The sequence below is a fragment of the Cricetulus griseus genome, chromosome 5, assembly GCF_003668045.3.
Source record: "Cricetulus griseus strain 17A/GY chromosome 5, alternate assembly CriGri-PICRH-1.0, whole genome shotgun sequence".
NCBI classification, from domain to species: Eukaryota; Metazoa; Chordata; class Mammalia; order Rodentia; family Cricetidae; genus Cricetulus; species Cricetulus griseus.
In genome coordinates this window covers 193,644,231-193,671,454 of record NC_048598.1, presented here as the reverse complement: position 1 = coordinate 193,671,454, position 27,224 = coordinate 193,644,231, and the positions used below count along the sequence as shown (strand labels likewise).

At 34.9% G+C, this 27,224-nt stretch overlaps 1 protein-coding gene across 2 annotated transcripts in view; it reads right to left on the bottom strand.

The window, feature by feature from the left end:
* Window positions 1–4,634: 4,634 nt before the first annotated feature.
* Tmem196 (transmembrane protein 196) overlaps window positions 4,635–27,224 on the bottom strand; it is a 48,878-nt gene continuing 26,288 nt past the window's right edge. For both annotated transcript variants that reach the window (XM_035444842.1, XM_027416415.2), the window contains exons 2-4: window positions 12,107–12,163; window positions 8,319–8,573; window positions 4,635–4,706 (exon numbers count right to left, since the gene is read on the bottom strand). In XM_035444842.1, coding sequence (XP_035300733.1) covers window positions 4,635–4,706; window positions 8,319–8,573; window positions 12,107–12,163 — 384 coding nt within the window. The remainder of the gene's footprint in view (window positions 4,707–8,318; window positions 8,574–12,106; window positions 12,164–27,224) is intronic.

The window sequence follows — 27,224 nt, the reverse complement described above, 5'->3', positions numbered from 1 at the left end:
CTGTGGAAGAGTGCTACTTTCTGGTTTGCTCCCAGTGGATTTCTCAGTGTGCTTTCTTAATACCTAAGATAACCTGTGGAGGGGTGGCAATATTCCCTATAAGGTGGATCATTTTTCACCAATAATTAATAAAAAATATGCCATATAAATTTGCCTGGAGAAAATCTGATGGGGGCATTTTCTCAGTTGCAGTTCCTTTTCCCAGTTAACTCTAGCATGTGCCAAACTGACAAAAATCTAACCAGGGCAAGTGTTTTCTCATTCCTAGACTTATTTATAGTCCAGAAGGAGGGCAAGTAAGAGCCAGTAAAGCTATCAAAAATGAAAGACAAGCTTCAGGCAATTCTTACTCAGATGTTATGAAATGATGCTTGAAAACCAGTATTCTGGTATGTTGGAGAGAACAAAGAACAAGGAGTGGTCACGCATTCTGATTTCTGATAGTTAACAAAAATATTTTTGATGGAATTTTAGATTTTTCTGTGGAGACTAGAGGTGTTTTGGAAATTCTCAGTATCAAAACATACCTGAATTTTGGTAAGGTCTTGCAATGCACTGAGTGAATGGGAAGTGAATCCTTTAACTACAAATAAAGTACAACTTTTAAAATCAATAGCTTTTAGTTGATGTAAAAAAAAAAAGGAATAAAAATGGCCCTTCATCCTCTAAGAATTGCAACTATACAAAGGTGTGATGCCTAAAATGAGTATGTCTACTTTTACTATAATTAGATGACAGACATAATATTATACTGCCATAATCTCAAGACAGTTTTGATCATTTTAACAACACATTGGAAAATAAATTCCTAGCAAGACATGTATTCAATGTGTAGCATTCTCCTGGCAAAAGGAGTGAAAAAAGTCCCTCTGTATACTTCTGTTAAGTATCTAATCTGATTGTTTTCCTCCATGATGAATAACTGACAACTTGTGATTTATGGATTTGGAGTAATTGAATTTCCTGGCTGTCAAGTACTTTGAGCAAGAAATATTACACATGTTTCCAGAAAGATTACTTAGAGAAGAAAAGAGTGAAGCGATGTCAAGTTCTGAAATTTTATTTGGAAACAGCGATCTAACCAAATGGAGCTTAAGATATTCTCCCCAAGTTTCTAAAACATGTTTCTAAATAATCTTTGAAAATGTTGTCTGGGACATAAGGTTAAACTTCTCCAGGACCAGGAGCTGCACAAATCTCATTTTACCTGTCAAACATTGACTGTTACTGAGTTAGTGTAATCTTTCTGCAGGCAGATATTTAAAAGTAGAAAAAAAAGAACTATTGATTCTCTAAAGCAAGTTCTTGGCTTTACTGTGGGCAGCTATACCACCACATTCACTAGCTTGTACTAGTTCTGATAAGCCTCTTAATGTGTTTGATCCTGTAGAATTTTTACTGACTGTGGAAGAACTTGCAAGACGACTGAGGAAGACATTGGAAATCTAAACCACAATACTTTAGAATTGTGAATGTGTCACTTACCTATGTCAGTTCTGAATTTGTGGACACCATTAAAATTGGCTGCACTAAATTGTGTTCAAGGGTTTAATACATGGTTCTAAACTGGGTAATATTACCCCAATAAGAAAAACATAAATTTGTGTTAAGATATTTGTTGTTAGAATAACTGATTCATTTTTATGGCATTAAGAGTACATGAAATGGAGACTAATTGACTTGAAATATATACAACAGTCTTTGAAATGAGTCATTGCCATACCAAATGCTGATGGCAACTGATCTGGGAAATTCAAGTAGGACATCAGAATTCTCTTAAATATAAAATTTGTAAACTCGGTCTTGACTATAGTTCTTTATGCCCCTGATGGTCTATAACTTATTTCCTCCAGAATCTCAGGGATTTTACTTTACTGAAATAATTTTCTTTTTTTTATATATCTTTAATCTCCTCAGCCTCTCTGCATTAGGACATTTCCTCATCTTTTCTATGTCAAATACTCACCTTTCTGAGTTCCATTATTCTCTGACTCTGAATCCCTTCTCCCTCTGCTTTCTCCCAGTGTCAGAATAGTAGTTTCTTTGAATATTTATTGAAAGAGACCATTTTTGTACTATAAAAAGAACAAGGCTCATAGGCTCTGTAGTTTCAAAGCATAGGGTGGTTTTATTACACAAACATCTGGAGTCATCATACAATGTATCACTTCAAAACAGTGTGTGTATATTGCACACATATACACATACAAATATATTTTAAAATTTCCAATAAAGTACAACTTTTTCATTTTGTATGTAAGGCATACTCCATACCAAATTCACATATATTTCCTAATTTAGTATCACATTATATTTCCTCAAGGGTAGGTATGTACTAAAACTATGTTGTAGGCACTAATGTTTTTGATTTCTTGTCAGTTTTTTTTGTCAAGATTAAAATTTCAATCACTTGAATAATGTCTTAACTTCCCACACTTATCTCAAGAACTACCTAATAACCCAAGTAAATAACTCCAATTTGAATCATGAAAATACTGGTTTGAAATCGTAACAGTTAAAGATATGTCTAGAATTGATAACACACACAGTGGAATATTTAGATAACTAAAGTGTTTGTATCTTTTTAAATTGTGTTTCAAAGCAGTGATAGCCTACATTGGTCTTTTAATATGTGATTTAAAAATAAATCCAAAGGGCATTAAATGTGTTGATGTATAAAATACATCAACATGCTGTATTTCCCAACTTGTCTGCAGAGAAATGCTACCAAAATTAGAATCAGTGGTTTCTTCTTTAAAGATGAAGCTACCTCATGTATCAATTGTTAGAACCATATATACACATGATTTATACATTTTACAGTTTAGATATTTAGTGGAAAATACCATGCCTATGTGTGGCATGAAATGAATAGTGATGATGCTTAATCCTTATTGAGACTGAATCTATAGACATTATTTGTAATAAACCAGACAATAAAGTATCCAAACAAGTTGGGAAGAGTCAAAACTATACCAAAAACAAGTAGGGACCAGCTATTTCTGTTCAGCCATAATTTTCTAAGGAGTTCATCTCAACAGGGAGAATGATGACTTTGTCAAAGTCTCATAGTACCCTTAGACCAAATTATTGCTGTTTTGTTAGCACAATGAAAACTCCTGTCTTGTTGTGGTTATAATGTATTTTTATACTGAGCACTAAAGATATCAATTTACCTGTGATTGAATAACTCATAAAAATGAGTTGAAATTTGTTTAGTTTCGGGAAGTAACAAAAATATATAATGCATTGTTACTTATTTAAAAATATTACTTTGTATGTTGCCACAGATTAATTTTCAGAAATATCTCAAAATCCATGCTATTTACTCATTTATACATATTGCTAGTTGCTATTTTAATATTCCATTGTGGAAGAGAAGGATTGAATCTAGCTATATGAATGTCAGTTTATCTTTCAATTTTCTTCTACTGAGAACACTTTCAGATGCTTTGAATATATTATTTCCCAAACATGACCAGTCTGTATTATTTCATATTAATCATCAAAGGACACAAGACACTTAAATAAAATATAGCAAAGCTAGGGGTAACTTCACCACTAGGGTGGTAACTCATCTTTCCTTCTATATAATTTAATTTGGCTGAAAATTATTTGAAAGAAACATATCAGAAATAATACTAAATTATTACAGAGTTTTATGATTGAAGTTATATTTAAAAATCAATATTAACAATTCCTTTTACATAAACACCATAATCACTGTAAAATACCCAACAACTGAGTAATTTATATTTATAATTCAATATTCAAGTCACTCAGCTCCATACATGTAAGCCACAATTCTATCTACCCACAATATATTTAAGAAAAAGAAGGAAATAGAGTAAAAATTAAGTATATGACCTTGTGGGCTTAGAAACCTTTGAGCAATGGCCGTCCTATAACTGGTAGAATACTCTCACAATTTCTTTACTATTACCTTTTTACATTCATGTAGCTATAAATATATGCTGTGTGTATTTTCTCTATTTACAGTATATATACACACCTATGTATAAACACATACTTTATTTTTAGCTTTTTTCATGAACATGCAGATGAATCTGCACAGCATAATGAAAACATTTATTTTCCTTACATTATATTTTCACTTGTTCAAAAGTGCAAAAATATCATACAGATTAATATTCTTTCACTAAAAAATTACATTTGCTGTACTTTTTGTAATTTACAAATAAATTATGAAATATAGTTCACTCACAAATTGAAATTAATTACAATGTTGTTACAACAAGGCATTACTGAGGTTTTGATTTTTAGCATACTTGAAGTCATTTGTCTTTCAAAAACAAAGACATCAGTATTTTTAGTTCTTGATTAGAATATGCAATTACAATTCTAAAGCTCATGCTAGTCAAATGCTGCTTGTGTATAGTAAATGTATCCATTTATTGCTCTAGAAGAGTCTTCTTCAGAACAACTGGTCAGTCTGCTGAAAAGACTAAACTACAACATTTCTGGCACTGGAGGGTGAGTGAGGCAAATTTGAGAAGGAATAATTTTAGTGGATGCTCAGGAGAAATAACAGCAAATTCACAACACGTTTTAATTGCAGCTCCCAGGCTTTCAGACTCTTTGATTCATGAACAACCTGAAAAATGTTCAGTTCTTTAAAACATTGATTGTACTCTTCCATTAAATATCAGTTGTGGTCCTCCATTGCTCATGTTGTCTGTCATTTCCTGTTAGCAAAATAATATGAATGAATTAAAACTCACTTTCATAGTCAATATTGATATGCTTAATAGAAAAACAGAGATTACAAGTCCCTGAAGAGCATTTTGGGGGAAGGGCAATGATTGATACTGTTGCTGTGATTTAAGAAATGAAATTTCATAGTATCTTGAATCATATGAAAATGTTGAAGTGGCAGCCAAGACTTATATACACAAATCAGTTCGCTCTCTTTTTACATGGCCAAGTTTCTCCCTTATTCTTCAACTCTCTTTTGGAAGGAACTAACCTAGAATGAAGATGCCAGACTGATCAGGTTTTGCCAATACACAGCTCCTCTGCCAATCACATCAACAAAATGCCAAAATATCCTACAGGTGTTTATAGAAAAATGAAAAATGTGGCTACTTTTGTTTATGAGCTGAAAGATGTTCACAGTGAGAATGATATTTGTTTGGAAAAGGATTTAGACATGTAACCTGGACTGACATAAAACTTGAGTGCACAGTTGCTTTGAACTTGCAATCCTTCTGCCTCAGCCTTCTGAATATTGAGATTCTAGTTGTAAACCATCATGCCTAGCCAGGAAAATTGTTTATAATGACACTATCACTTATACAGTATAAAGCAACTTGGGTAATGAAAACTTGGGACATGTTTTTAATGTACTTATTACTAAAAAAGTAACAGGGAGTTATGCCTGTGAAGACATGGATTTATAGACATGAAAAATAAAGTAGTACAAAGAGTTCCATTTGCAATTATAGCAAATATTTAAATAAATTTTAGATTATTTGAATTCATATAGTTTATTTATTTATTTATTTATTTATTTATTTATTTATTTTGTTTAGCTGATTTTGAGGCAAGATCTCATGTAACACAGGCTTGATACACATTTCTATGTACCTGAGGGTGACCTTGAATTTATAATCATCTTGTTTCCACCTTTGGAGTTGTAGAAACCCAGGAATGTGTTACTTGCCTGGTCTATAAGATGCTCCAGATGCTAGGCAACCACTCTACCAACTAGGCCACATTCCCAGGCCCTATTTGTTAGCTATTAAGCCTTTCATTACAAAAGAAGTCATGAGATCAGAGGCCCATTCACATTTATCATAGTATATTGTATTATAGATAATATATTAATATTATATTAGCATATAATACAGACATATATTAGAAAAATTGTCTATTATCCAAGACTGACAATTCTATACTTCAAGCTGTCTTTCCATATAGCAGCAAAAACATTTCAAGTGAAAACTACTGTTTTTAAAGTATTCTTGATACTCATTTCTATTTTGTTTCTGTTGTTTCTAAGGATGAGCACAGTGAAAGCAGTTCTGGAAATGTAGGGGTCATTGGGTTGGTGTTAAGTTTATAATAATAAAAACTGAGCAATGGCAAAATTAACCAAACTCAATTCCTAAAATTATTATTATAAAATTTACTGAAGCACATTTTCTTATTTATTCTGCTAGAAAAGAAGAAAACTTCTTAGTAAGTGCATATAAATAAAAATTTCAGCTGCCTTTTCCATTCCCTAAAAAGACTGCAAATGAAAAAAATCAACAAAATTAGCTAAATAACATAAAACTAGAGTATCAATCTTTTAGTGTAAGATTTTAAGAAAAATGTTTTCTAAAATCTTATAAATTCAAGAATATTCTGAACTAAAGTCACTCAAACTCAGACACAGTAAAATTATTGATAGAAAATAATAGTGAATGTTAGTTTAAAATGGATGAGTCTCATCATTTTATTTACAAATTGGCATTTCCAACTAAACAAGACCATACTCCTAATTTAGGCAAGAGCAGACTTGAATATTTATAAATAAATATATTTCCTTCAAATGGGCTGCAAATGTAACTTCCTGTATTTCCAGTTAGGCTCTTTGGACAAGCCAAGAGCCTTGACTATTCTTAACAACTGGAAATATGGAAAATGTAGCATATCAGATAATTTTACCAATAGAAAAATTATATACACAAATTTTACTATATTAATGTTAAACTTTGGTTATCTATTCATTCAATATTTCCTGACAGAAATACACAGTTTGTCTTTACCCAGACTCATCTATTATTAAAAGCAGAAGTCTCATCTGTGAATGATGACACTGAGTCTGAATTGTGATGCAGCAGAGAATACAGGGAATTATGAATCATCCAAGCAGAACTGTGCTTGGATGCTTAGAGGCAGGCTGAATATTTGAAATACTCAACCAACGTTGAAGCTGTAAGATTCTGCCATGTAGGTCATGTCGGCTCCTCAGAGTAGTAATTCTAAAAGGGCTACTTTGAGGAACATTCAGCATCAGTCCAGACTGATTCGCTGACATCATGGTTTTCCAAGAGGCAGTGCTTCCTGTAGCAACATTACAACATGGTAACTCCCTAGAAATCAGCGTACCTTGTAGGTAACTCTGGTGTCGGGGGCACCACCGGGCAGCTGGGCAAGTCGGTTATTTCAATAGCCCTCAATCTCTAATGTAAATATAACAATTATACAATAAATATTGAACAAATATATACAAAGAAAAGCTAAATAATACTAGCATACAAATAGAGCATAAAGGAGGCACTATCACAGTATGCAGTTATCTTTTCCTTGGCTATTTTAAAATTAATAGTTTTTTTCTAATATAATATCAATTCTTTTAAATTACATGTACAAAATGTCCACAATTACTTCTTTGGGACAGTTAATGAAAATCTCTTCTCCTTATGTATAGATAGTATATGAAATGAAGACAGATGAACTACAAAATAAATATTTGTTAACTTTAAAATAACATCATAAAGAAATATGCACAACTCTTGCTATTATTTCTTTTTTGCTATGACTATACAATTTTATTTTGAAGAAATGAATCAAAATATAATTTTCCTACTATCTTAGTGAGATGATTTTTACAGATGTTTATTTTTCTTCAATAGAGGAAGTAACAGGAAGTGAATTTAGAAATGTATAGCAAATTTAATTGAAACACACAAAGGTCTTTCTATACTATTTGTTCCTTAATGCAGCTAATACAACTTTCTGTTTGAATAGGTTTCATAAAACAATTATACAAGCAACATTGTGTAAAATATAGGCAAAGTTATCCAAATATGAATGAAGTGTAGATGAGAATACAATGAAGCTTTATTAGGGTTGTAATATCTGCACTGATAAACAATGCTTTTGTTTTTTAAAATCATAAAAGAGCCTTTTATGCTTCCTCAATTTACATAATCAAACACATTTGCTTATAAGCACAAAGAGAATTCATGTGATTTCTAAAGATGACATTATTAAGTGGAGGCTGTATTTAGTTTATGTTTTTCCTCAGAATAGTACATGAAAATCCATATTTATAAGGTGCTTAATATTTTATGAAATGCTATTTCAGGAGTTGTGGTTTTGAACAGACACAGAGGCTACAGAATTCTGCTCAAAATGGCTGAGCTTATGAATTGCAGAGAGAAGCTAATAAAAAAATTTTCTTAATCTGATAGGGTCAAATTTACAAAATGTGATTCCCAAATTTGGATCTAAGCTTGTAAATTGATACACTTAGATTGTAGTGTTCATTATATGGCAGCAGTGTGAGGCAAAATGACAAAACTCACTTTCTCAGCCATTTCATGAGAGTGATGCAGGGAATGTTCCCTTTCTGAGAACATTCTCCTTTGCTCATAGCTGGCTAGACGACAAGTGAGCCAGGAAGACAGAGTGCAGCCCCCAATCCCAATACACGCCAGAGACATGGAAGCAAGGTGCAGTGGGTACACAGATGAAGTCTTCTTTGTGACTGCTCGAAGAAACTGAAAATTCAGGATGCCTCCAATGAGTCCGCAGATACAACAGGCTGAAAAAAGTATCATCTGAGAAGAAGAAAGAGAGTATTAACATAGAGCCTCATAATGCTGCAGGCCAAAGATGGTAAACCTACAATGAAGAGGATGTGTTCTCTTTGATTATAAGAAGGAAAAACAGGTGTGCCTGTCAGACTCCACTCAGACCCACCGCAGAGGAAGTACATCATAGAACTTCTAAAACAGAACCAATGATATATACCTTTTGGCTAGATCCTGATGAAAATAATACCCATCTCTGATATGCATGCTTTTGTGAGACGAGCAGGCATTACCTTCCTGATCCCTCCCAGAGGTCCTCTGCAAGAAGCACTAATATAATTTGGAAGAATGAATGATGATCAGGTCATATTCTCTGACTTAAATATAGCTTCATTCTGTCATCTTATCTAAGTATCCAAGTATCCTTAACTTTCTACCTAGGTGATCTTGGGACATTTAGCTCAGTCTTTTTTCTCATTACTTTTGTGTGTGTTTCCCAAAATGGGCATCTTAGGGACTTTTCATAACTTGGCCCCGCATTGGTCAAATCTTTTGTTGCCCTGTGATACCACAGTGAATCAAACAGTAGCTGTTTAAAAAGTGTTGTTTGATTGTTTTGAAGGAACACAGAGTGTGGCTTTTAATGTTGATCTTATTACTGACTTAATATGGCTCTCTATTCATAGAGATAATATGTTAACTCATTTCTAAAGAGGACCCTCGGCAACAGTAATATGCTTTCTGTATATGAAATATTCTGTGAATTCTTAATAAATTAGTTGACTCTTTAAAATACTTCATAATAACTTTACGTGATTTAAGCAACTGATCTAAATTACCCTATGGGATTTAATGGATCTTTTGTAGGGTGGTACTAACTTATCCACTTGTATTTCCATTTTCTGGAGCACAGTAGCCAATTACACTCCTCTCCCCAGTTCTTAGGACCAAATTCCCCAGTTCTTAGAGACAAACAGGATCACTCATACACTAGGCAAGCACTCTACCACCAACAAACCTTCCTTGCCCATTGATATGCCATACACATTTCATAACAAGGACATTTATAGTGTCCTGGAAATAATTTTGCTTTTTCCTTGGACACCTAGTAGAAAAAAGTCATAACTTTTTTCAAAAGGTCTTCCTGGACATTATTGATCTCATCTGTTGTATTAATTCTCTTGGACAATCAGCTTTATAACCTACTTAGCATTTTTTAACATTATAATATATTGTTTGCTTTCAACAGTTAGCAAAGTTCAAAAAGTAATTTTTGAGTACTGGTCCTAAATGAGGCAGCTTTTGGCATTAGAAGGAATTGTGCTTTAATACCCTTGAGTGTATTAAGGTTTAACATATTAAGTATGGCATGGTCAATATTAAATGAGAGAGAGAGAGAGAGAGAGAGACAGAGAGAGAGAGAGAGAGAGAGAGAGAGAGGGAGAGAGAGAGAAAATAGGTTGATTTAGGAGTAGTGAAAGGAAGAATTTATCAAAGTAATATTGTAAGCAATTTCATTGAATGAAATTTCAGGAAAGGGCAAGACCATGAATTCATGAAACAGTACTAAAAAAAAGATTGACAGGCAAAGATTTTTACTAGTCCAGTCATTTGCTTCATTTCTGCAACTTAATTCTGCCTTATTTATTGTGCATATGTCAGAATACTTATCATCAGGGCTGAAAACCCAATGCTAAAACAATAAAATCTTTGTATATCTGATTGAATATAATGTTGAAAATTGAATACTAAATCACAAAATTGTTCCCTTTAGTGGCAATGTGTATTTTAAAACTTAAGTAGAATCAATCAGTTGCATCCTATTTTAAATGATACTCACTTGCCTTGCAGTTTCTTCAGTATAGTATATATTTTGGTGTTTGCTCATTAACAGACAATATTAAATGATCATGCATTCTAGCTTTCAATTAGTGAATGAATACTATTTTTTAAAATAAATTAAATATTTATTTTTAAAGGGACACCTATGTATTTGCTAATGTTATTCTCAGTATCTTTAATAGTTAACGATACTGCATTGATATGTGTTGGCAGAATATTGTCACCTATGAATAAAAGTATTAGAATTAGTGCCCAGGTTCTTAATAATGTACTGTTTCAAACCCCATTAGGCAAGGGATTCTAGACTGAAGAGATATTAGTAAAGAAGACATGTTGTAAAACATTTACCATACAACTAGAAATCCTTGGAACTACCAATTATGGATTTCAGAAAATATAGGAAGATAATGCACTGTCTAATGGTAACTACAGCTAGCATTTACATGGAAACTTTGCAACCTTTATAACTTATTAGAGAATTAGAAAGACAGTGAAGACATACAGCTCCTTAAAAATTAAATCATCCATTTTCCTCCTTCCATGCCTTCCATTCATTTTTGCCTTCTTTTAATCTTTTCTCAAAACAAGCTGTTCTAACACAACCATAACAGGTATTGATAGTTAAAAAGTGTATAAAGAATAAAGGTTATACCTAAAGAATGATGGGAGAATTATAGATGCCAACTAGAAATATAAATATAATTCCCCAAACGTTCTCATTAACTTCAAATGTTTAACAAGTATATTACACGTGACTGTCATAATGAATGCTTTATCTATCTTCCCTAAATAGATGTCATCACAAAGAAAGACGTTAGAGAAGTATAGAAGATGAACATGACTGGAAGGATCCTCACTTACTGCTCTGATCCCATACCTGACTTGTCATTGGAAAACATTTTTGTTTTTTACTTCAAAGAACATTCTCCATGGTCCTTGTGTAATTAAACTTACCAATTAGTAAAAGTTTATGACCTTTCCTTCTTTTCAACTCTCATAAAATATCATAAGGGCAGAGGGGAGACCACCCTTCAGTATGTAGGGCTCCCTTACAGCCAATATCAGAATTAACAGGGAGCAAGTTGCCTACTCCAGAATTCTCTGATAGTACAATAAAACATCTGAAAATGATTATATGTGTATTCATAGTAATAAAAATAAATTTAATAAATCTTAAAAATGAATTAACCGCAACCATAGAATCACAACTGTCTTGGTGCTTTGAAAAATTAGCTTCACAGTCAAAAAATGTAAACAATTCTTAGGCCCAGATCCATATTCAACCAGTTCAATTTCCCACAGAGTAAGTTTTATGTTTATTAGCTTTCTGAAGGATCCAGGTGATTGCTTGGAGTCTCCAAGTGGAAAGACTCTCCTGTATAGCAAATATTAAAGTTTGAATATTCAAGTATTTAAGGAGTGTATAAAAGCTTTTCAGGGACTTTGGTATTTTTTTTCTTATCTTTAATATTCTTGATAGTTTTCTTTGAAACAATAAGCTCAACATTTGCTTTTCAGTTTCTCTCAGGAATGGCTCAGAGTTTAACCCTGATTGAGGTCCTGAGTTCAATTCCCAGAAATAACATGGTGGGCACAACCATCTATAATGAGATTTGGTGCCCTCTTCTGATGTGCATATGCACATACAGGCAGAACACTGTATACACAATAAATAAAATCTTTAAAAAGTATAGGATACAAACAAGGCAAAAACTTACAACAAGTCCTGACTTTTTTTTGGCACATAGTATTCCACATATGCCACAAAGAAGAAACTGCAAAAGAAAAGAAAAATTATTGTATTTACATAGAGAGGAGAAACTTAGATTTTTTTTAAAAATTATAATCCATTATAATCCAGTCATGACACTTGCTCCCAGGAAGCTTACATATTTCAGATTACCACCAAAACCAAAACATAACTTGTTGTAGAATATGAAAGGCTAAAATTTATTTATTGTAAAAGCTAATTGTGAGACTTAAGCAAAACTTAAATCAGTTTGTCACCAGAAAGAAAATGTAAACAAACTAGAATTTTGTTCCTCTTGCTTCATTTAAATGTCATTTTCTTTTCTACTTTCTCAGAGACAAATGTGTCATACTTACTACATTCATTCACAGTAAGCACTTAGACCTCAATAAGTTATTACATGGATAGGGAAAATAACCCAGATAAAAATATAAGACATCAAACAAGGAGATTATCCTCCATAAAAACATTATTCATATTTCTCATTTTGAGACAATGATTACATCATTCTGACAGAAAGATTGTCTCTTTGGACATATTCAAAGAACTCAAACAGATGAATAAATTAATGGCATACAATTTCATATACATAAGAAACTGGCTACAAAGCTGTTTTGCAGAATCAACTACATTAAATCATTTACCCATTATAAAGATGTTTTGTGTCATAAAATAATCAAAAGTTTAATTTATATAAAAATATTTAGGGCTGTTTGAATACAAATTTGTTTATATTGTTGAGTTGGCTTAACAATATAGTTAAAATAATTAATAAATAGATAATAAGAAAATTAATGTTTTTCAAATCTGCTAAGAAACCTTCTTCCACTTGATTTTTAATTTTTTAATGTTTTGTTGTTATACAGTGAGTAAGGTTCTTACAACCAAACATAACAACCTGAGTTTAATGCCTGTGATTCACATAGTGGAAAGAAAGAAACAATTCCTTCAGATTATTTTCTGATGTTCATATGTGTAAATACCACACTTACACACACACACACACACACACACACACACACACACACACACACACACACACACACACAAATTACATAAATAAATGTAATAACAATTTCAAAATTTCTCAAGTCATAGCTAATGATGTAACTAGTTTCCACTAAGTATTTTGTACCTAGACATATATTTACAAAATGTATACCAAAAATATTCTAATTCTTCCCTGAAACAATATTCGTGTGAGGAATATATTGAAAAACAATGGGCATGGGAAACTGCTGTGAAGGGACTCTCCCATAAGAGAACAAGGCAGTTATAAACCAGTAGTGGAGCCAAACTCTTGGAATCCAGTTGCAGAGAGGGAGGAGTGATAAGCAAAGGGGTCAAGACCAGGCTGGGAAAACCCACTGAAACAGCTGGCCTGAACAAGGAGGAGCTCATGGACCCCAGATTGATAGCTGGGAAACCACAGAATGAATGTGAGTGTCCGTTAAGAGGCCTGGGCAATCTATGGGGCCTCTGGTAGTGGATCAGTATTTATCCCTAGTATACAAATGGAATTTGGGAGCCCATTCCACATAGAGGAATGCTCTCTCAGCCTAGACACATGGGGGAGGGCCTATACCCTGTTTCAAATGATGTGACAGACTTTGAAGAACCCCATGGAAGGCCTCACCCTCCCTAGGGAGCAGAAAGGGGATGGGATAGGGGGTTGGGGGGGGCATGGGAGGAGGGGAGGGAGAGGGAACTAGGATTGACATGTAAAACAAGCTTGTTTCTAATTTAAATAAAAAGATACACACACACACACACAAAACAGGTAGTATGTAGCAAGATAGCAAGAGAAGTTAGTGAGGAGAGGATATATAAAAATTTGGTAAAGATCTTAGACAACCTTTCAAATTATCAGGGAAATTATAAGGATCATTTATTTCATCAAATAAGTTAGATAATTTTTCCAAATATCTTATAGAAAAATTAACACGGAGTACTTTGTGTGTTTATATGTACATTTTTTTTTCTTTTTTTGCAAATCACACAGGAGAAAACTACTTAGTATAGTTGCATAAATTCAGAGAAATAAGAAATATTTCCTGAGTATAAAACCAATGTCATGAACCAAAATATGCCTTGGCCTTTTATAGAGTCGTTTATACTGTTTCTATCACACAGGCTTCAAGGTTGTGCTCAAGCAATTCTAGCTTGGACAAATTATGTTCATTTTAGCTTTCCAAGCTTTAGATCGAAGTATAAGCATGTCCTTCTCTTCAAATTTTACTAATTTGTTATTCAACCTGGAAGTCAGTTCACCCAAAGTCACTCTTCAAATACTTTGGTAGCAGTGCAGTTTTGTGTTCCTTGGTTTGTCTTGAAATCTACATATACTGCCATTATTTGTTTAGAGCAAAGCTTAAAGGGCCAGAAAAGCATAAGCAGAATTTTCTATTCCAGGCACTTGGTTAGGACATCTAGATCTGAGGAAATTTCTCCTTCCATCATGCCACTTCACTGGGATAGAGCTAAGGATTTGGGGAGGGAGAACATAGAGTAGGAGAAAAGTTAGGTGACATTTTTAGATTGACCTTCAGTTGAGTATTTAAAATACCTTCTGTAATAGTTATTTTAGTTATGGTATCTAAAATAATGGAAATTTGAAGTGCAGTTGAAGAGCTCTTGGCTTAAACTTAGCCATCATAATTTTTGGAGAAGGGTATCACCTCAACCAAGTGGCCAACTTACTTTTTAATTCTATTGTCTATCTTTATTTACAGCAAGCCATGGCATTGAAAGGATACTTCACAGTTGGTCTAATCTAGTCTTGGTAGTTTACAGATAGGGGCCTGAAGAACTAGAAGGCCAGACAAGTTTATGGACTTACTAAAGCTCACACATGGAAGTTATCTGTCACACATGTAATTGAAGCCTTTATTTTGTTTATAATTATTTACTGGAAATGATTTTCAAAAAGAGGTTTTAGTGTGACATAGTATGTATTATACTACCAAAACATCTGCTCATCTACAAGGATACTCTTTGACTTTATCAGTGTTAACATTTGCTGTAATAAAATGAGTGGAAAGTTAGTAATTGTACTATAGTCTAAACTTCAATGTTCATCACTTTATAGGGGGATTTGCTAATTTGAAATATTACCCTCATCACAGAAATTCTTAAGTAAAAAGTTGATGGTAGTCAGGTGTGTGTGTATGTGTGTGTGTATAGTGTGTTTGTAGGTACACTCATGTGCATGCACCTTGAATAATACACATGATTTTACTTGAGAAATAGTAAGTGAAGGGAGAGTTTTTTATTTTTGCTATGAAACAAAAATGATATAGTAACCCAACAACAAGTCCTCAAGTGCTATACTACAAATTTAAGTAAAGTAGAGGCATCCAAACAAAGTGAAGCTAATGTGAAATTAGCATTCTATATTTTACATGAGTAGAGGTTTCTATGACAGGATCATAGAAAAATTTTCTTTTGTTAGTGTTATAGAAACAAGCAAGGATATAATTTCCACTCCAAAATGCTATCAGAATAACAACTTTTCTAGAGCCCACTTGAGAACTAAGGTTCTAGAACAATAAAAACAATTTGATCAAAGGATAGGCAAGGTCCTCCAAAGAAAGGCTGAAAAACCAGACTGTCACCTGTTGCAGAGCATGAAGAGATAAAAATCACAGGTATCCATTGTGTGTGTGTGTGTGTGTGTGTGTGTGTGTGTGTGTGTGTGTGTGTAGATGTCTATGTACAACCCTGTTCCTTTTTTCAATCCTTATCTTTTAAGAAACAGTATCTATAAGTACTAGAAGACAAGTAGCAAAGCCTTTCGATTTTCATGGCATGTATAAGCATAGATGCCAAATATAACTAAGAAAAAAAGTATAAGAAAAAGTCTTCACCCAAGGATGATAGGAATCCAGTTTAGGCTAACATTCTATTTCTACACTGAGTGAAGTCATCAACTATTGGGAAAGAGAATCTTTTACTCTAGACCAGTTATCTATACAAGGCAGAGTTTGGCTGTCACAAGGAGGATGGTAATCATATTGAAAAATTATCAACCTTGAGACCAGATGCCTATAACAACAAAGAACCCTTTCCATCATCTACCTGCCTTACATTGTAAGCCTGGCCATTGTGAATATCAAGTATTAAAATTCTAACTTGAGGAACAGACAATGACATAGAAAAAGAACCTGTGTGTTGGAGGTGAGTAAGAACTAAAACTGAGTGTAAGCTACTGACATTGGAGATTAGTGATAACACTGGATTACTCACTCTCTGGAGCAAGAGTCAACCACAGGTCATGAATGTCAGAATTTGAAGATTATGGCATCTCAAAGATAGTCAGAAGAACAAAATATCATTTCTCACTAGAATGATTCTTCTCATATAAAAAACTTAAATTAATATTAAATAAAATACACAATTCTTTTTTCTCTGTTTTTTTATTTAAATTAGAAACATGATTGTTTTACATGTCAATCCCAGTTTCCTCTCCCTCCCCTCCTCCAGTGCCCCCCACTAACACCCTTCCTATCCCATAACATTTTTGCTCCCCAGGGAGAGTGAAGTCTTCCATGTGGGGTCTTCAGAGGTGATCATATCTTTTGGGATAGAGCCTAGGCCCCTCCCCATGTATCTAGGCTGAGGAAGTATCCCTCTAAGTAAAATGGGCTCCCAAAGTCCATTCCTATGCTAGGGATAAGTACTGATCTACTATAAGAGGACCCATAGATTTCTGAAGCCTCCTCACTGACATCCACATTCAGGGTGTCTGGATCAGTTTCATGCTGGTTTCCCAGTGATCAGTCTGGGGGCCAAGAGCTCCCTCTTGTTCAGGTCAGCTGTTTCTGTGGGTTTCACCATCCTGGTCTTGACCCCTTTGCTCATCACTCCTCCTCCTCTTCAACTGGATTCTAGTTCATTTCAGTGTTTAGCTGTGGGTATCTGCTTCTACTTCCATCAGCTGCTGGATGAAGGCTCTAGGATGGCATATAAGTTAGTTGTCAATTTCATTATCAGGGAAGGACATTTAAGGTAGCCTCTCCACTGTTGCTTAGATGATTAGTTGGTGTCATCCTTGTAGATTTCTGGACATTTCCCTAGTGCCTGATTTCTTTTTAAACCTATACTGTTTCCCTCTATTATGGTATCTCTTATTTTGCTCTCCTCTATTCTTCCCCCTGAACAACCTTCCTGCTCCCTTATGTCCTCCTCACCCCTCCTCTTCTCCCCTCCTTATTCACCTAGCTCCCTCACCCACTCCACTGGGTGGAGTACAGAGAGCTGGAAGTACTGCTAGTAATGGAGCCACAAAGAAAGCACAGCATGTGTAGCAGGACTGCTTCTTTCTCTATAGCTCTTTTTTTCTATGTGGTCTGTCTTTTACAGGCCGATTTCTTCCCTCAAAGAACTGATGGCATTGTTGAACTCTTAAATTATTTTATGATTCATTTACTGCTCAGTTTCCCATGAAGTTGAATCATTTTTTTTTGTGGTTCAGGACACCAATACTGAAGGAAAAATGGGTCCCAATATTTCACTCATAGTTTCCAAACAGAAAGAATATTTCTTTTGAAAGAGCATCAAGAGAGGAGAAATTTTTTTAACCTAAATTTTTCTGTCTCCATCATTCTCTAACTCACCTTCTTAAGTGTCACTGAAACAGATGATTAGAGGCATGTGAAATAATTACATGGAAATTTCATATTTTGCATAGGGTATAAGATTGTAATTTTTCCTGCATATATTTATACAGAATTCATTACCATAGAAAAATAGACTAGGAAAACTAAGGAACTAAAAAAAAATAAACATTCTTGGAAAGAGATATTTCCAAATTCCATGGAAATACAGAGAGTTGCACAGCACTGTTAATAAAACTTGCTTATTGTTGAATGTGTTCTTATATTATCATCTTCCCATCCCTTCTTCCAGTGGGTGCAGGTGGGGTATCTTCATCTTTTGGTGGGTATGGTTTCAAGGTTCTCTTCCAGTGGGTGCAAGCAGGTCCAATACTTTGATGGGTCTAATGGTGGGTGCAGGTGGGTATGAGGCACTCTCTCTCCTAGTGGGTGGGAGCAGGACTAAAACAGAAATGTCAGCAGACTTGTGGTTGGTTGGTCTGCTGAGTCAAACTGCCTGCAGTCCCCAGGCCACGAGATCCCAGAGTGGGCAAACAGAAGTTGAGCCTGAGAAAGGGGCCCAAGCTCACCTCTCCCTTGAGTGGGGAAGGAGTAGCCCAGAGATAACTGGCAGACTAGCCGTTGCTTGGTCCTCTGGGATTACAACATCCCAACACAGATGAAGTAGAAGAGAAAGAACTTAAAAACAACTTTATGAAGATGATAGAGAACCTAAAAGAGGAAATGAGAAAATCCTTTAAAAATGGAAGAAAAGACTTTGAATTGCAAGCATTTTTTTTCAATTCAAACATTGCAAGAAACAATTCAAACAGTGCAAGGTTTGAAAGCTGAAATAGAGACATTAAAAAAAGTCTGAAGGAATGCTGGAATTAGAAAAGATGGGTAAACAATCAGGAAATACAGATTCAAACATAACCAACAGAATACAAGAGATGGAAGAGAGAATCTTAGGCATTGAGATACACTAGGAGAAATAGATTCGTTGACCAAAGAAAATCTTAAGTCCAATAAATCCCTAACACAAAATATCCAGGAAATATGGGACACCATGAAAAGGCCAAACCTAAGAATAATAGGTATAGGAGAAGGTGAAGAAACACAGCTCAAGGGTGCAGAAAACATATTAAACACAATCATAAAGAAAACTTTCCCAACCTAAAGAAAGACATGCCAATGAAAGTACAAGAAGCCTACAGAACACCAAATAGAGTGGGCCACAAAAAAGTCCCTTCGTCATATAATAATCAAAACACCAAACACACAGAATAAAGAAAGAATATTAAGAGCAGCAAAAGACAAAGGCCAAGTAACATATAAAGGCAAACCTATTAGAATTACACCTCACTTCTCCACGGAAATGCTGAAAGCCAGAAGGTCCTGGATAGATATTCTACAAACACCAAGAGACCATGGAAACCAGTCCAGACTACTATACCCAGCAAAGCTTTCAATAATTAAAGATGGATAAAACAAGTTATTCCACGACAAAATCAGATTTAAACAATACATAGCAACTAGTCCAGCCCCTCAGAAAGTACTGGAAGGAAAACTCCAACCTAAGGAAGTTAACTACACTCACAAAAGCATAGGAAGTAGATAGTCCCACTTTACCAAAAGCCAAAAGAAAAAGTGGAGTAAATTCACATACAATGCTACCACCAGCACCAAATTCAAAACAAATGAGAATTAACACTCAATGATCCTTACTTTCCCTCAATATTAATGGTCTTAACTTGTCTATAAAAAGACACAGGCTAACAGAAAGGATACAAAGACAGAATCCATCCTTCTGCTGAATACAAGAAACACACCTCAACTTCAAAGATAGACATTACCTCAGAGTAAAGGATTGGGATAAGATTTTCCAATCAAATGGACCCAACAAACAAGTTGGTATAGCTAACAAATTAGACTTCAAACAAAAATTAATCAAATGAGATGAAGAAGGTCATTTCATATTCATCACAGAAAAAAAAAAAACATCAGGAAGAAGTCTCAATTCTGAACATCTATGCCTCAAATACAAAGGCACCCACCTTTGTAAAAGAACCATTACTAAAACTCAAATCATATATAAACTTCTACAGTTATAGTGGGAGACTTCAACACTCTACTCTCCCTACTAGACAGGACCACCAGACAGAAACTTAACAAAGAAACAAAGGAACTAACAGAAGTTATGACCCAATTGGGTTTCCATCCAAACACAAAAGAGTATATCTTCTTCACAGAACCACATGAAACCTTCTCTAAAATTGAACAAATACTTGGCAGCATAGCAAACCTCAATAGGTACAAAAAATTTGAAATAGACACCTATTAGCTTATCACTCCACCATGCTTTAAAGTTAGAATTCAACATCAACACAAATTGCAGAAAACTTACACACTCATGGAAATTAAATAATGTGCAATTGCACCATTTGTGGGTCAAGGAAGAAATAAAGAAATTAAAGACTTCCTAGAATTCAATGAGAATGAAGATACAACATATCCAAACTTATGGGACACTTTGAAAGCAGTACTAAGAGGAATGTTCATAGCACTAAGTGCCTACATGAAGAAATTGGAGAATAGTCAAGAGAATTAACAGCACAACTGAAAGTTCTAGAACAAAAAGAAGCAAACTCAAACCAGAGGAGTAGATGCCAGGAAATAATCAAACTGAGGGCTGAAACAAATAAAACAATACAAAGAATCAATGTAACAAAGAGTTGGTTCTTCAAGAAAATCAACCACACAAAAAAACTTTACACAAACTAACCAAAGGCAGAGAGAGAGAGAGAGAGAGAGAGAGAGAGAGAGAGAGAGAGAGAGAGAGAGACAGAGACAGAGACAGAGAGACAGAGACAGAGAGAGACAGAGAGAGACAGAGAGATAGAGAGAGACAGAGAGAGAGAGAGAACATGAAAATTAACAAAATCAGAAATGAAAGGGTGGGACATAACAACAGACAGTGAGGAAATTCAGAGAATCTTCAGGTTATACTTTGAAAACCTGTACTCCACAAAATTCAAAAATGTAAAGGAAATGTACAATTTTCTGGATAGATATCATTTACTAAAATTAAATCAAGAACAGATAAGCAATGTAAACAGACCCATAACCCATAACGAAATAGAAGCAGTCATCATAAGTCTCCCAACCAAAAAAGGTCCAGGGCCAGATGGTTTCAGTGCAGAATTCTGCCAGAAATTCAAAGAAGCATCAATACCAATACCCCTCAAATTGTTCTACACAATAGAAGCAGAAGGTTCATTGCCAAACTCTTTTTTTTATGAGGCTACAAATACCTTGGTACCCAAGCCACACAAAGACACAACTAAGAAAGAGAACTACAGACCAATATGACTCATGAACATTGATGCAAAAATACTCAATAAAATACTAGCAAATGGAATCCAAGAATACATCAGAGAAATCATACACGATGATCAAGTAGGCTTCATCCCAGGGATGTAGGGATGGTTCAACATACAGAAATCCATCAATGTAATCCACCATATAAACAATCTGAAAGAGGAAAACCACATGATCATCTAACTAGATGATGAAAAACTCTTTGACAAAATCCAACACCCCTTCATGATACAGGTCCTGGAGAGATCAGGAATAACAGAAACAGACCTGAACACAATAAAAACAATATACAGTAAACCAACAGCTAACATCAAACTAAATGGAGAGAAACTCAATGGGATTCCTCTAAAATCAGGAACAAGACAAGGCTGCCCACTCTCTCCATTGCTCTTCAATATTGTACTTGAAGTTCTAGCTGGAGCAATAAGATAACAAAAAGAGATCAAGGGAATACAAATTGGAAAGGAAGAAGTCAAATTTCACTATTTGTAGATGATATGATAGTTTACATAAGTGACCCCAAAACTCTACCAGGGCACTCCTACAGCTGATAAACACTTTCAGCAAAGTGGCAGGATACAAGATTAACTAAAAAAGTAGCCCTACTATATGCATATGATAAGAGGGCCGAGAAAGAAATCAGAGAAACGTTGCCCTTTACAATAGCCACAAACAACATAAAATATCTTGGGGTAATGCTAATCAAACAAGTGAAAGACCTGTATAGCAAGAACTTTGAGTCTTTAATGAAAGAAATTTAAAAAGATACCATAAAATGGAAGGATCTCCCATTCTCTTGGATAGGAAGGATCAACATAATAATGAATGAATTGGTACAGGAGACCACTTCCTGAACATAACACGAGTAGCACAGACAATGAGATAGACAATTAATAAACGGAGCCTCCTGAAACTGAGAAGCTTCTGTAAGGCAAAGGACACAGTTAAGAAAAATAATGGCAGCTTACAGAATGGGAAAAGATATTCATCAACCCCACATCTGACAGAGGGCTGAACTCCAAAATTTACAAAGAACTCAAGAAACTAGTCTCCAAAACACCAAATAATCCAATTAAAAAATGGGGTACAAAACTAAATAGAGAATTCACAATAGAGGAGTCTAAAATGGCTGATAGACATGCAAGAAAGTGCTCAAATTCCTTAGCCATCAGGGAAATGCAAATCAAAACAACTCTGAGATACCATGTTATTCCTGTCAGAATGGCTAAAATCAAAAACACCAATGACAATTTATGCTGGAGAGGATGTGGAGAAAGGGTAACACTCCTCCACTGCTGGTTTGAGTGCCAACTCATATAGCCACTTTGGAAATCAGTATGGAGATTTCCCAGGAAAATGGGAATCAGTCTACCACATGATCCAATAATTCAGTTCTTAGGCATATACCCAAAAGATTCACATTCAAACAACAAGGAATCTGTTGAACTATGCTCATAGCAGCATTATTTGTAGTAATCAGAACCTGGAAGCAACCTAGATGCACCTCAACTGAAGAATGGATAGAGAAAATGTGGTGCATATACATAATGGATTATTACTCAGTGGAAAAAAGCAATGGAATCTTGAATTTTGCAGGCAAATGGATGGAACTAGAAGAAACCATCCTGCGTGATGTAACCCTGTCACAAAAAGACAAGTATGGTATGTACTCACTCATATATGGATTTTAGACATAGAGCAAAGGATTACCAGCCTTCAATCCACGTCTCCAGAGAAGCTAGGAAACTTGGAGGACCCTAAGAGAGACACACATGGTCCCTCAGAGAAGGGGAAAGGCACAGGATCTCCTGAGCAATTTGGGAGCATGGGGGAGGGGAGAAGGGACTAGGAGAAAGAGAGGGGGAGAAGAGGAGGGGAGAGGAGGGCATCAGGGAGCAGGAGGTTGAGTCGGGGGAAGAACAGAAGAGAGGAAGAAAAAAGATACCATAATAGAGGGAGTCATTATAGGTTTAATGAGAAATCTGGCACTAGGGAAATGTCTGTGATCTACAAGGATGACACAACTAACAATCTAAGCAATAGTGTAGAGGCTACTTTAAATTCCCTTCCCTGATAGTGAGATTGATGACTAACTTATATGCCATCCTAGAGCCTTCATCCAGTAGCTAATGGAAGCAGATGCAGACACCCACAGCTAAACACTGAACTGAACTCATGGAGTCCAGTTGCAGAGAGGGAGGAGTGGTGAGCAAAGGGGTCAAGACCAGGCTGGAGAAACCCACAGAATCAGATGACCTGAACAAGTGGGAGCTCATGGACCCCAGACTGATAGCTGGGAAATCAGCATAGGACTGATTCAGACCCACTGAATTTAGGTGCCAGTGAGGAGGCCTTGGCAGTCTATGAGGCCTCTGGTAGTAGATCAGTATTTATACCTAACATAAAATGGATTTTGGGAGCCTATTCCACATAGAAGGATACTCTCTCAACCTAGATGCATAGTGGAGAACCTATGCCCTGCTCGAACTATATGACAGACTTTGAAGATCCCCCATGGAAGGCCTCAACCTCCCTGGGGAGCAAAAGGGGAGGAGGGGAGGGAGAGTGAACTGGATTGACATATAAAACAAGCTTGTTTCTAATTTAATTAAAAAATAATAAAAATTAACTTGCTTGGAGTTTCCTAAAGGAAAATTGCCTCTTCATTATATATATATATATTCACATAAAATTCATTTCAAAAGGCAACAAAGTGTGGTGAGAGTGAGCTTCTCAGCTGTGAAAGGGGACATTTCAAAGAGTACAATAGGGAATTACAAAATTGAAAATAGATTAAAATTTCCTTTAAGAAATTACAATTTTCTCATTGAAAAAAATCTATAATAGGAGCTTACAAAACCATGATCCAAGCTGTTCTCGTTAGCATATTTCGTGAAACAAATCTGGAAAGTGAGGTTTTATGAACAGGATTCTGGACGAAAATGGTTTAACGAAGCACAGTAAACGAAGATAATTTATGAAGTTAAGGATGCAGAATTTCTGAGCTGCTTTCGAATAGCTCTGAATGGTTGTTTCTGAGCCTCATTGAACTATGTCATTACCTTTGTTGCTTTCAACTTCCTCTGGATGAAGAACATTGCAAAATCTGAACCTTTCTTCCAGACTTTCACTAGGACCGTTCTTCATGACTCAGCAATTTTGTCATTCTAGTGAAGTTATAGAGGACTATACATTTGTCAGCCAGCACTATTATGAGAAGCTACTACAGTCGGTCAAAAATAGCTCACAGGGGAAACAAACCAGATAATAGGTGCTGGCTCACAAACCCTCAAAAGATTTAGCTTGACAGGTTTCCTATTTCCTGGAGTTGAGTTGTGTGCATTTACTGAAAAACCCACAAAGGTTGCAGGAAGAAATAATAATGTGGTAATCTATTTAAATTGGGTTATGATAAAGAATGTGGCTATGGCTTTGGAAAGAAAACAACGCTGCCTTCTCCATCACCATTCTTTAGCTATTATTAGCCTTGCAGGAAGAAAATTTACAAGATGTCAGATAAGGGACCTTTACCCTTATCATCCAGTAATTTCATTTTCCCTGCTAAAACATCCCAAAAGGTAATAGTTTTGATATTCTATTTAAATAAATTCTCCACTTTCTATATTTTGGCTTTTCAAAGTTTGCAACACTAATTATCTGAGTTCTCCTGCAAACAACTATATAAAAACTACAAATGCATATTTTACTATTTTTACATTGTGGGTAGAGAATGAAGATGCCAAAAATCACATAGCAACCCACTGCCAAACATTTAATGGGAGCTAAAGTTGAGATTCCCATATTATCATCCACTGTACATTTGCTCCGTTTCATGTTACCTCTGAACAATCCAGAGGTAACATGATAATGATCTTGTCAAAAGATATTCTTGATAAAGTATATATTGTGTACTTGGTTGAAAGTTTGAAGGGGCATTTCTCTTATGGTACTGATATAAGTATGCCTATCATCTTGGTGTTAACTATTTCCTGGAAAATGTTTCTCCTCTCCCATCACATTCAATATCATATTTATCTTTTGGCTTCCTGCTGTATCTGTTGGCTATTTATGTATGAATTGAACATTAAATAAGCACATTTCTATTGATCCCTCAACAAATTACTTCAAAAAGCATATTACTAGGAAAAAAAGAGGATAAAAAACAAAAATAAGAGATTGAAAGATCTAACTCCTTTCTGATACAGCCAAGTCCTGCTCTCACCCCTTATCCTGCCAGAGGGATCCAATGTGGAGGATACCAAGAAGTTATCAAATCTTAGGAGACCATGGGCTAGAGGTCAGTGATATGCTATATCCTATGTTTTATTTTAACACAGGATGATTCTTTTGCATTCCATTCTGATTTTTATACAGATTTGACTTTTGAATCACACGACTCTGAATATCTGTATTAAAAACTAAAGTCCTGGAGAAATTATTTATGAATAATAGTCTATGCCAAAATTATAGATTTTTGTGCTGTCAAATGAAGTGAAATTTCTACCCAAAATTGTATTGTCAAATTCTAAAGGAAATAGAGTTGGTCCAGAATGTCACCTGTTGTTTTTGTATCTCAATACTGTATCCAACAGCAATGGAGAAGAGTTGCACATAGGAAAGTTCAACCCATTTCTAATATATTCTAATTACTAGATTTGACCCCACTATAGCTTGAGCTCCCTCTTACAGTAAATCAGTTACATTTTACTAGAAATGTTTAAGGGATGTATGCATGATCACTTGTTAGGGTATAGAATATAAGGCTGGAATAATTCTGACATGGAATCGAATCCTATGAGATATATTGACATTCTATTTGTTAGCAATTTGCTTCATAGATGGATGCTCAATTTTTAAATAATTAGAGTTCAGATAGCTACATGTGGTACTGTGTATATAATTGTATAATTTGCATTTACACATAGATTTTATATTTTAAACTATAACTCACAAATATTAATTGATGTTCTTTATAATACAGTCACAAAAATGAAATGTAGGCTTAATTGCCTTACTTGAGAACTTATCAGAAAGAAGACTTAGTGGCCCAACATAAATGTAGAACATAAAATATGTCACTTCTGCCAACCCACTGTACATTTCTTTTTTGGGACTAGGAAAATCATAAAATATCCTGTTATTATGGTTTATATGAGAAATCTCCCTCACAATCTCAAATACTTAAACATTTGGTATCATGTTGGTGGTGCTTTAGAAGAGATAATGGAGTATATTACTGGACGTGGACTTTGAAGATTTATAGCCTCAGCCCTACATCCATATCTCACTCTCTGTTTTCTGTGTGTGGTTGACATATGGTTTTGCAGATTCCTCCCCTAGTTGCTTGCCGCCATTATGAACATTTAGCCCTCTGGGACTATAAGCCAAAATAGACTATTCCTTAAGTTGCTGTTGGCCATGGCATTTTATCACAACAAAGAAAAAAACAACTAATATACTTGTCATGACTAACAGTTTGTGTTGTTTGTTTGAATATATTTATGGATTGGATGGATATATCAGAAATAATTGTAATGAAAACAAGTTCTTAATTTAATGAAAGAAATGGAAATTCTTTGAAATAGGCATCAAAATAATAAAAGGCTAGGTTTACTTCTACTGAGCACTTCCAGGCTCTTGCTAACCCATATACACATGTTATTTAATTTATTCTCCTAATTTTAGCTGAGGAGTGTCTCAGATAATTTTTTGTTCACATTATCAAACAAGTATGTGACAGTGCTGATATTTGCACACCAGTCATTTGAAGTCTCTGGTTGAAGTAATTTAGAATTTTATGGTTTTGTCTCAAACATGTCAGTATTCAATGCATTGTACCCTTTACTTTTATACTAGAGGACTCTCCTGGGAAAGACATTGGCAGTCTTAAGTCTCATTTGTAGCAGAATTTGAAGGTTGTGTGGTTTGAGAAAGCAGACACTTTAGCATTTTGTGAAGATCATATCTTGGGTGTTTATGGCCCAATGGGATAGGAAGGATGAAACACAGATCCCTCTGTTTTCCTCTAAAGTCTACTGGGCTTATCTATGAAGAAGTATTTTGCTGACACTTGGTGGCAGTAGCTACCAACTAATTTATAACACTGAGTCT